Genomic DNA, 11,440 nt, shown 5'->3' on the forward strand with positions numbered 1-11,440 from the left:
GAAAAGGTCTAGTCATTAAGTATGCCAAAGTAAATTAACACCAGAAAGCAGCCACAAACCAAGCGCTTCCAGCTATATTACATAAAAGAAATAGTCACACAAAAATTCCTCAATTATTTGGGAGTTTTCAGTTTCCTTCTGAATTTTAATTTAATGCAGTCATCTTATCGAACTTTTAAATTCGTTCAAGTTGAACCCTGGCTATGAATTTCATCTGGCAGCCATGACGAAATTGTCATGTGATGTTACATGACGCATCATCCTCTTCCGCTATATATGCTGGTTACGTGACAATTCCTTCACGACAGCCAAACGGAATTTATAACCAGGGTCGAATTGAACAAATTTAAAAGTTCGATGATCTGATTACACTAAATTAAAGTTTCGGAGGAAATTTAAAACCCTCAAATAATTTAGGGTTTTTTGCATAATTATTGCTATATAAAACCCAAAACAAGAATGTAAATATCTAATTAATGATACCGGCTAACATAACATGAAAAATATGAAACATGGCAGAAACCAGAAAACGTCCTAAGATAACCTTAGTAGACAAGTTGCTAGCACCCAACATGTTCAAAGAGAAGAATCAAAAACTTGTGGCAACTGAAGGGAAACCTCATCAAAACCGGCAGCCCTCAAATGGAATACTTTCCATATGCCCTGAGTATTTTGCAGCGTGTTGTTCCTGAAGGCATAGCATCTGATGGAGTAAACAATGATGAGGAAGATAAGGGCAATGATGTTGATGAGGGCAATCCTCTTCCAGTCATTCTTGATGTTGTCCAGGACACACCTTGCTGGATTGCAGTCATAGCAGAGGAGAAAAGGATCATTTTGCCACATATCGCAGTCTGTCATTCAAGATCGAACAGTTGAATTTAATCCAGACAGTTTCACTCTGGTAGCTGAAGCCACATAGCATTGGTGGCTTGTAGCATCCAGACTGAGCAAAGAAAACTACACGGAGAATGTGAGGTTTTTAAGTATACCCCGAATTAACTAGACTTCTATGGTAATATTACACCACACAGTATAATTAAAAGGATATGGAGAAGTGCAAATAAAAATCATAATTCATGATTATATGATGGATTCTATGGTAATATTACACCACACAGTATAATTAGAAGGATATGGAGAAGTGCAAATAAAAATCATAATTCATGATTATATGATGGATTGGTAAGGATATATATATATAGCTTTTTTCACATAGAGAAGAGTGAACACCTTTGGGATGCAAAATAAAGATCAACATGCTCTCACCAGATAATATGAAAAATAAAGGCTGGAATGCTCAAGTAATGTGCTTTCTAGCATATAAAGAAACAAAGATACCAGGTAGCGGCCCAAGAAGAGCAGGTGTGTGGAATAGATTACAGTAGATTACTCGTTAAAGATCGATATGAACTCAATTCATTTTAGTAGGTAAAAAGCCAGGCGCAAGCACTACCACTTGGATACAAATTTGTATGCAATCAAACTCAGTGATTGCTACAAAAAAGTTGGTGCCTACATCACAGAGATGGAAAGGTTTACATAGGTTAGTAACCATAGTGCTTTGTTTCTGTGAGTAGAGACCCCTTCCTGCTTGTGTTACCACAGCCCATGCATCAACCGAGGCATGGTCATTTACAGCAACTCTAAAAGGATATTTCCCAGGTAAGTTAATTTCAATATGTGTATTGAATAAAGATTAAAGTGGACATTGATAGAAGGAATTATGTTACGAGACATTATTCGGACCTGAGACACATGAATATATCAAAATAAAGAAATTTTAATTTACTAATTATGAATCCAAATACAAGTGAAATCTATACTGATATAGCAAAAAGCTCGAGGACAAAATTTCATGGAAAGTTTGCATAAGCAGTGCAACAAGAGCACACAAAACTAAATTTCATGCAAAGCTTTACAAAAATGCCGAGTATCACATATCATCAAACAAACCAGTAATAAACATAGAGAAGAGAAATTTTCAAAACAAAAACTCATAAAATCACAATTAAGCCCCAATGGACAAGAGCCAGTCAATATGATCACCAAAACCTGCAAACTACCTTTTCCTCAAAAGACATAAAAGACACTGAAATACCAAGGACCCCAAGAAAAGAATATATAAAAGAACAAATTAGCATGTAGACACATTCTCAAGAAAGCCTCCAAAACCAACAAAAACCGAAGGACTAACGGATCTAAGAAACAGTAACCAATATATCAACAATCCATCATACACTTAAAGAAAACCGCTTATTGTGATCGTAAACCAAAAACTCATAATTCAGGGGAAAAACATACAAGAAAAGGTTTCCAAGGAGCAATATTTCAACCAGTATCTAAAATTCCATCACAACACAAAAATCCAAACCCACTAGGCAAAAGTCATTAATTTACATTGATGTGGTAGCCAGCAAGTCCCATGGGCATCTTTTGTCTTAAATTCGATATGACTTTATTGCATCAATAAGGTTAAAGCAATGGATGAGGTCTGAAACAGTTTTGTAAGCAGCATCATTACAATCTACAGTGAATTTTAAGATTTGTGTTTCATCTATCATGTTTCTTAGTACATTGTAAAGAGATAATCAAGCCATACAGAAATATCAAAGTCTACCAAGTATTAGACTCATGAACACAAAAATAGATACTCAGTTTCCAGTGTAGAGGAATCATACAAAACCTCACTCAAACAAAATTGACAAAAGGTCTTTGAAGATGTTGCCATCCTTCCAGATCCATTTATTAAAGTTTACAAGCATTTATATCATAGATACTGCAACTTGACATACACTATTCTCCCTCAGACTGGCGATAATTGGGTACACTCTCATTCATACATGTGAAACTTGCTCCTCTTCGATATATGCATAGATGTAGGAAGTCTAGCCTTCATACACATGAAGATTTACTATGAAGAGAGCAATGTCATTCCCCAGTCACAAGACAACTCTTCCCAATGTCATATGCCAACAAGTAATCGATCCTATTCTACAAACACCAATTTAACGTCACAATTCAGAATATGGATGTGCCCGAAATTAGTTCACTCACATTATCCAGAGCAGTGAAAATTAGAGTCATTATTCATGATCACATGATGAATAACTGAAGCAATGCATTGTTTTCTTGGATGATTAGATAAGAGAACACCTTTGGATACTGAATAAAGAATAACATGCTCTGATTAGATAAGAAAAGAACAGCTGGAATGATAAAAATATCAGCATGGGAGAACCCAGGCACATGAAGAGCAGATGTTGCGGAATACTAATTTACTAAAAATATCCCTCTATTCAATATACAAAAGAAAACAGCACATAAGCACCACCACTATGATGTAAAAGACATTTATAGAACCAGACTAAGTCAATGCACTTAGGAAGTTGGTGGTTACATTATAGAGCCAAACATAACTGGACATGTCTCCCTTGTGCCCAATGCTAAACCACTCACAGTAACCTGACTTTCCAACACAAGATGATTGGAGTAGCAGAGATCAAAAGCAATTAACCAAGTGACAGTAAGCAAAATCAGTAGAAGAAAGGTTATTTAAAACTGCATTATATAAATCCAAAGCAGGTTAAACTACAACCAACATAGTTATCCTAGGTAATATAACATTTTAGATACAAAAGATGCCAGTAACCAGGTATGACCTCCTAGGCTTGCTAAAATGATGAGAAATCAGCATCTAGAATGTACAGTTAATTTTGAGAAATAGCACAGATGAAGGAAGAGGGAGCTGTCAGAAGTCAAAACCTGTCAGCCCTCTCAAGGGATTCACCACTCAGGATGAGCATTCGCCTGCAAGGCATAGAGTACAAAAGAGTAGATGATAATGAGGTAGACAGTAGAAAGAGAGAGTTCGATGAATGTTGAAATCTCACCACCCATGTAATCGTGGGTGCAAGGTTGTATTTATAATCATTGAGATATACAAGAAAGGGTTTTACAAGGCAACAAATAAAACATATTGCAAAAAGATAGGAGAACAATCAGCACTGTTATTGACTTGAGCTGGAACTAGGCTGGTTGGCAACATTGCTGGCTAAAGACCCGGATCTAGCTAACGCTTCAACATACAGCTCTAGATGATTTGAATTTTGAACTGATTTTGAATTGATACAGCTAATATCCTCCCTCAAACTGTGCATGGTAGTAAGACACAATTTGTGTTGCAAGCATTCCAAATCAAGACGAGTTTGAGGCTTGGCGAAGATATCAGCAATCTATGATGAGGTAAGGCACATGACGAGTAACCAATAGCCCAAGAGATACATGCTCACGAACATAATGATAGTCTAACATAATATGCTTACTACGAACATGAAACACTGGATTGACTGTCATATGTAATGAGCTCAAATTGTCACAATAATAAAAAAAAAAAAACAGGGCATTAGGTAATGAGATATGAAGATCACGAAGTATAAATAACAACCAAGTTAATTCAGCTGCAGTTTGGACCATTGCTCTATATTTGGCCTCAGAGCTAGACTGAGAAACAATTGTTTCTCTCTTACCACACCAAGAAATAAGATTACTCCCAAAATAAGTGCAAAAATCAGTAGTTGATCGTCGAGTTAAGGAGAGTCCAAGAAAGCATATAAGTCTAGTGTACTAGATGCCTCAATGTGAAGACCCAAGTTGATGGTGTCTTTAATATACCTCAAAATCCTTCTCACCGTCGTAAAGTGACTATTAGTTAGAGCTTGCATAAATTGAGAGACATAATTAACACTGAATGAGATACCAGGCCTGGTTAGAGTCAATATTGCAATGCACCAACTAATGAGCAATAGTGATGTGGGTCTATGTATGGAGTAGAGTTCTGATTTGACTTAAACTTTTGAGACATAGGAGTAGAAATTGGTTTAGACTCATGCATAGGATCATGTTCTAACAAGTCAACAACATACTTAGCTTGATGAAACACAATACCATTGGAGACATGTGAAACTTGAATTCCTAGAAAATAATGGAGGGGATCGAGGTCTTTCATTGCAAACTCTAAATTTAGAGGGGCAATAACCTCATTGAGAAGAGCATCAGATGAGCCTATGAGAATTATATCATCCACGTACAAAAGTAAATTAATGTACGTGCCGCTGAGTGAAGGATAAATAAACTGGGATCGGCTAAGCTGCAGAAAAAATCAGTTTCAAGTAAGAAGGAACTAAAACGATCAAACCAAGCTCGAGGAGCTTGTTTTAGTCCATAGATGGCTTTATGCAGCAAGCAGACATAGTCAAGATGTTCAGAACTTTGAAAGCCAGGAGGTTGCTCCATGAAAACTTGTTCGGATAACACATCATGAAGGAATGCGTTCTTTACATCTAACTGATGAATGCTCCACTTGCAAACAACAGCAATGGAGATAACTAATCTGATAGTTCCTGGTTTGACAACAAGTGAAAAAGTCTCAAAGAAATCAATTTCGTTAATTTTATGATACCCTTTTGCGACCAATCGAACTTTAAGCCGTTATAAAGATCCATTAGCGTTGAGTTTAGTTTTAAACACCCAGCGTAAACCAACAACATTCATTGACGAGTCTCTAGGAACAAGAGTCCAGATCTAATTGTGAGATAGGGCAGCAACTGCTTCCATAGCCTCTGTCCAACCATGATGCTTAAGAACAGCTCGGATAGTGTTGGGTTCTTTTGGAATAGGACCGTAGTCATGTAGCAGGGCCATAGCAAGGATTGGGCTTGCGATTACATGATTTAGCACAAGTTGTCATATGAGGGAGACAGATATTTGAGAAAAATATGTACCAGTAGCAGATTTGTGAGATAGGACATCATTCATAGGCTCTTGAATTTCATTTGCTACCGTGGGTTCAAGAGGTGCATTGGTCAGAGGCAAAATACATGCATTAGGAACAGAGTGTGAAGCATCAGTGAGTAAATCAGAGATGACTATGGTCTTTTGTTAATGGAGCATCAGTTGGTGGAGGTTCATATGAGGGCATTTGTTGAGTGGAGTTTCTTGGAATTGAAGGACCATATGGAGAGGCTAAATTCGAAGGAAGCCATTCTTTAAAGGGAGTGACCATTGACTCAGGAGCACCACATTGAAGAGAGGTTGGTTCTTTAAATGGAAGTGTTGCCTCATCAAATACCAAATGGTGAGAGCTAATGGTCCGCCAAGTAGGAGAGTAGTAGCATCGATACCCCTTGTGCCTATCATTGTAATCCAAGAATACATAGGATAAAGACTTAGTATCAAACATACTTGTTTTAGTATCCCATATGTAAGGAAAGCACCATGAACCCAAAACCCAAAAGGAACCATAATCTGGTTGTTGATTGTGAAGCAAATAAAATGGTGACTGCCATTAATAGCTCTCACACATGGGAGCTACTACTTTATTGGACACAATCTTTATTAAACCAAAACTGTGAAGATGTGCTACGATAGATGCTTGAGGATGGCCGAGCTACTGATCTCATAATTTTTCAGTGACAACTCGAAATCTGGTTGAGAAGAAGGCAGCCGGAGAAGCACGAATGAAGTACAAGTAACTCTATTTTATTCCCCTCATCAGCGCCTTTTGGGTGACTCGGTCCTTTATGATAAAATCTTGATTAGAGAACTCATAGTTAACTGGATAATCGGAAGTAAGTTGGCCAATAGATAACAAATTCTTCTCTAAATCCAGAACCAAAAAGAGCATCAGTTAAGGTAATTTGAGAAGAACCAGAATCAAGAGTAGCATCACCAATATGAGTTATACATAATAAATCCCCATTCCCAATAAGAACATGATCAGTACCATTGTAGGGACGAAGATTATGCAAAATACCTTCTTGAGAAGTCATATGAGCTGAAGCCCCTGTGTCCAACGTCTATTCTTCATCATTGGCATGTGAATCAAAATGAAGAGCTGCATATATCTTTGGTAAATTGTCACGATTAAACCTATGCCAGCAACGGAGGGCATTGTGACCTTGTTTATCATAGTTTGACAAACAAAATCGCGATTGTTCTCTTGGGAATTGTTAGGTGCAACAGGGGTAGAGCTTAGAATATTTGGTTTGGCCGAAGATTGGTTAACAAAAGCAAAACCCTTACCCTTAGAGGAGAAATTATCTTAGTTTCTTGGCTCTTTGTTGTGTGACTTGGAGTTGTTTTTCTGCCCAAAGAAGGCAATGTAGGCAGCCTGATCTGGAGAATGAAGGCTCACACATGCTTCATAACTTTGCAGCAAAGGAACCACTTCGCCATAGGAGGGCATAGGAGGTTTGAGCATTAGAGTAGTAAATAGTTCATAGCGAGCACCAAGACCGTTAAGCAAGAAAAAAACCTTTGTTTTGTCACTTACCGGATGTCCAATAGCAGCTAGGCCATCACAAATACCTTTAAACTTGCAAAGATAGTTGTTGAGAGACATTTTTGGATCTTTCTCCATGTAGGTAAGTTGTTGAATGAGTTGAAACTGCGCTCTTGAGAGGCTTGAGCATAGGCTTCTTTAAGAGCAGACCAGACTTGTGCAGAAGTATCAAGGCTAATGACAATGCCAAGAGCTTCCTTGGACAGAGTTCCAATGATCCACCCTTTAAGAAAACGATCAGTAGTTTTTCATTTCTGGTACTCAGGGTTTGGAGCAGGGGCAGCATTCGATCCATCTGCTACTGGAAGTACAGCAGTCGGAGATGACATGTCGCCAATGAGATAGCCTACCAACTCTTAGCTTTATGCAAGAGCAAGAACCTGCTCACGCCAAAGAGGATAGTTTTTTGGTTTCAATCTAAGTGTGACAAAATTGCCAACATTAAGAGATGAGAAAGATATGTTTCTTTTTGAAAGAAAAAAAGGCACTCCTCACAATTTGAGTATTCTGATACCAAGTAGAAAGAGAGAGTTCGATGGATGTTGAAATCTCACCACCCATGTAATCGTAGGTGCAAGATTGTATTTCTAATCATTGAGATATACAAGGAAGGGTTTTACAAGGCAACAAATAAAATAGATTGCAAAAATTAGGAAAACAATCAGCATTGTTATTGACTTGAGCTTGAACTGTGTTGGTTGGAAACATTGTTGGGCAAAGACTCGAATTTAGCTAAGGCTTCAACATACGACTCTAGATGATTTGAATTTTGAATTGATTTTGAATTGATACAGCTAATATAGATGAGGAACATAGTAGTGTGGTTGCTCACCTCCTTTCGGTCATTCCTAATGCTGGCAATGGTACTAGCTGTGTAACACTCGCGGTCGTAGCAGAGGGTGGAAGGGTTGTTTTGCCAAGTATTACAGTCGGTATTGTTTGAAGTCAAGGTGGTGGGCTTAGTCCAGACGAGGGCACTCTGAAAGGTGAAGCCACATTCCGCGGGTGGAATGCAGCATCCTGGCTGAATAGAAAATAAGAAGATAACACAATTTTTTAAGTTGAACAGGAATTAAAGTTGCCTAGTATGGGAGTATTAAACAATGCATATGTTTAACTAAACATAGAATTGTGCAAATTACAAATGGATGATCTGGACAGTATGTTGTTATATTTTATATACAAAATGAACATAACTCTAAGCAAATAAACAGCATACGTTGTGAAGCAAATAAACTAATATGTCTCCATTCAATAAACTAAGAAACTGCATGAGAGAGAGAGAGAGAGAGAGAGAGAGAGAGAGAGAGAGAGCACATGAAGGTGCAGAAACACTTGGATACAATATTGCAACAAAATCAAGTTCAACCACCACCTAAAGCTCAATAAGAAAAAAAAATCTGAAGGACTACAATAAAACTAATATGCCTTTGTTCAATAAACTAAGAAACAGCATAAGAGAGATTCTCCTCAAAATCACTGCCTTTCATAGAAGCAAAATTTTAGACTTGTTGAAGAAAATTTTGATCCATTATTTTCTCTCTTTTTCTGCCTAGATTTTCTCTTTCAGGTGCCAAAAAAATGAAAAAGAAATTTTCGTCTAATAAAACTTTTCTTTCACTTTCTTAGCAACCAAGTAGAGTCTAAATAGCACAGCCACAATGCATTTTTTATTTTTTAAACTCATTTGTCACAATTTTACATCCATAATTTGATCTAGAAGTATGTACAAAAACTTACAATATCAAAACTTACATAGCTAGTAAAGTCTCGTGGTAGTTATACTAGAGGCTTCAAATCCCACCTTCACCAAGGACTGGGGAGTTATCGTATTTGAGCAAGGATTGGGGAGCCACCTCCGTCTCGGGGTCCCCCGGCGGGCATCCCCAACCACACATGAACCAGCCATAAATTTGTGATTGTATGGTGGAGGGAGCTCATCCTTTCCTTGTTGTGTAGGATTGGAGAGGGCAGTTGATTGAGATTTGTGTCATGATTTCTTCTCATCCCCATCTATTTGGCGCACATATCCCTTATTATGCTGTCATACAAGCACGCAAAGAAGCTTCTTGGATGCTCCGCGACCCGCTCTACCCGCTCCCGTTCCCAGCTGTATTCCTGGGCATCTCGCCGTAGATCTGGCAAAAGCTTCCCAAACAGGCCATCCATGTGTCAAACTTTTCTTGAGATATATTTCCGAACAAATTAGGGAAGACTAAAAAAATTCTTTCTCCAAAAAATAAAAGCTCGAAAGAATTCAAAAAATTATTAATATATAATGTAGGCTGATATCTTATGACGTAATCAAACTATACTAACTAAAAATAATTAGGATGGAGATTTTTTTTTTTTTCATGTTAGCGCTGGATAACCAATATCGGTACAAATTAATAAATTCTGATAATATGAAAACCCTGGATGGTAGGCAGTGTCATAATCTAACCAATTCTTCCTACATTTGTTTGACATCTTCTTCATGAAACTTGCGCTTCTTCCATACATGGAGAGAGGTAGAAGGCCTAGCCTTTTTTTTTTTTTAATATATCGGCTGCCCACACTATTCTCGCATAAACACAGCCAGCTGAATTTATAAAAAAGCGTGCCAAGTCTAAAAAATCCCTACAGAATGTTGGGCAGTAAAAGAAGCGACCCAATCAATAGCTCTATTTGCCTTTCGAAATATATGCAAGGTCCGGAAAGCACAAAACTCCTTCAGCATCAGCCGAATGTCACCTAGAAACAGGTGCTCCGCTTCTTTCCGCCCCACCTTCAGCATGCGTTCAATCACTACGGGTGAGTTCCCCTAAGGATGATACATCCCGTCTCTAGCACATCTCGCCCAATCACCTAGGCTTTGCACATCAAGCAAATAATGTCATTCCTCAGCCACATGATAACCTTTTACCAAAGTCATAAGCTGATCTCGTTCTCTGACCACCAATTTAGCAATCACCACACGAATTCCTTCCGGCCAGACTTCATTGATACTATTTCCCTTTCTTTCCACCACTGAATTATTGAGAGTATACGAAAGAAGGCATCAAGAATGATAGAGTTCTGTGCACTAAAAGCAACCGCAAAACCAAGTGATAGTGAACAGTGATATAGAATAAGGGGTCCTAACCGCTTTATATATGAATTCAACTAGACAACCTACAAGCCAATATAATGATCCCAACACGACATGAAAAATATGAAATATAGTAGTCACTGAAGATGTCCTAAGCTAATCCCAGTGGAGTAGCAGCTAACATCCAGAATGTACAGCAAGAAAAAAAGAAAAGGAAAACTATCAAAAACAAGGAGCAGCAGGACGAAGAGGCCTCATCGAATCCTGCTGGCCCTCTATGGGTATCCTTTCCATCCGCCATAAGCATTGTCCCGCCTGTTGTTCCTGAAGGCACAGCAGCCGATCGAGTAGACAATGATAAGGAAGACAAGGACTATGATGTTGATGATCGCAACCTTCTTCCAGTCATCCTTGATGTTGGCCAGCACACCAGCCTTGCAAGATTGGCAGCTGTAGCAAAGGATGGAAGGGTTATTATCCCACGCATTGCAGTCTGTGTTGTTCGATGTTGAGTTGTTGGATTTAAGCCAGACAGTTTCACTCTGATAAGTGAAGCCGCATGCTGTGGGTGGCTTGCAGCATCCAGACTGAATAAAGAAAAGCATATAGAGGTCATAAGGGTTTAAGCAGACCAAGAATCAAGAATTATCAAAAAGAAAGAAAAAAAAAGGTTAGACCAAGAGCATCAAGAGATTCAATCAAGAGATGCTAAGCAAATATAAGACAATACAGTATGTGTACAGTAAAATATGAAGCGGTGCAAATTACAATCGTAATTCATGATTGTAATGGATCACCATGACGATACATTGTTCTATCAGGAATTTTAAAAAAAAAAACACCTTTTGGAATGTTAAATGAGATCACTGTGCTCTTATAAATAAGAGAAACACAACCAAACTGATAAAGTAACATGCTTTCTGCTATGTAAGGCAACAAGAATACTATCATGAGAGGGCCCAGGGCACATGAAGAGCAAATGTTCTGAATCATAAATTACTAATTAAAAAAGTTCAAATACGCAAAAC

The 11,440-nt window shown here is 38.1% G+C and overlaps 1 protein-coding gene and 1 long non-coding RNA gene across 2 annotated transcripts; both read right to left on the minus strand.

Annotated features, from left to right (window-relative positions):
* Positions 1 to 457: 457 nt before the first annotated feature.
* LOC120105376 lies at positions 458 to 9,338 on the minus strand. The gene is made up of 4 exons (XR_005507745.1): positions 9,098 to 9,338; positions 8,175 to 8,366; positions 6,815 to 7,722; positions 458 to 854 (listed from the first exon to the last, which is right to left on the minus strand). It is a non-coding gene; the product is annotated as an uncharacterized LOC120105376 (long non-coding RNA).
* A 1,349-nt stretch (positions 9,339 to 10,687) lies between these two features.
* LOC120105378 (tetraspanin-8-like) lies at positions 10,688 to 10,999 on the minus strand (the record flags this gene model as incomplete). The annotated part of the gene is made up of 1 exon (XM_039117749.1): positions 10,688 to 10,999. A coding segment is annotated over one exon (312 nt), but the record flags the coding sequence as incomplete, so codon positions are not given.
* Positions 11,000 to 11,440: the final 441 nt, after the last annotated feature.

Source organism: Phoenix dactylifera, unplaced genomic scaffold (assembly GCF_009389715.1).
Source record: "Phoenix dactylifera cultivar Barhee BC4 unplaced genomic scaffold, palm_55x_up_171113_PBpolish2nd_filt_p 000270F, whole genome shotgun sequence".
Taxonomy (NCBI): domain Eukaryota; kingdom Viridiplantae; phylum Streptophyta; class Magnoliopsida; order Arecales; family Arecaceae; genus Phoenix; species Phoenix dactylifera.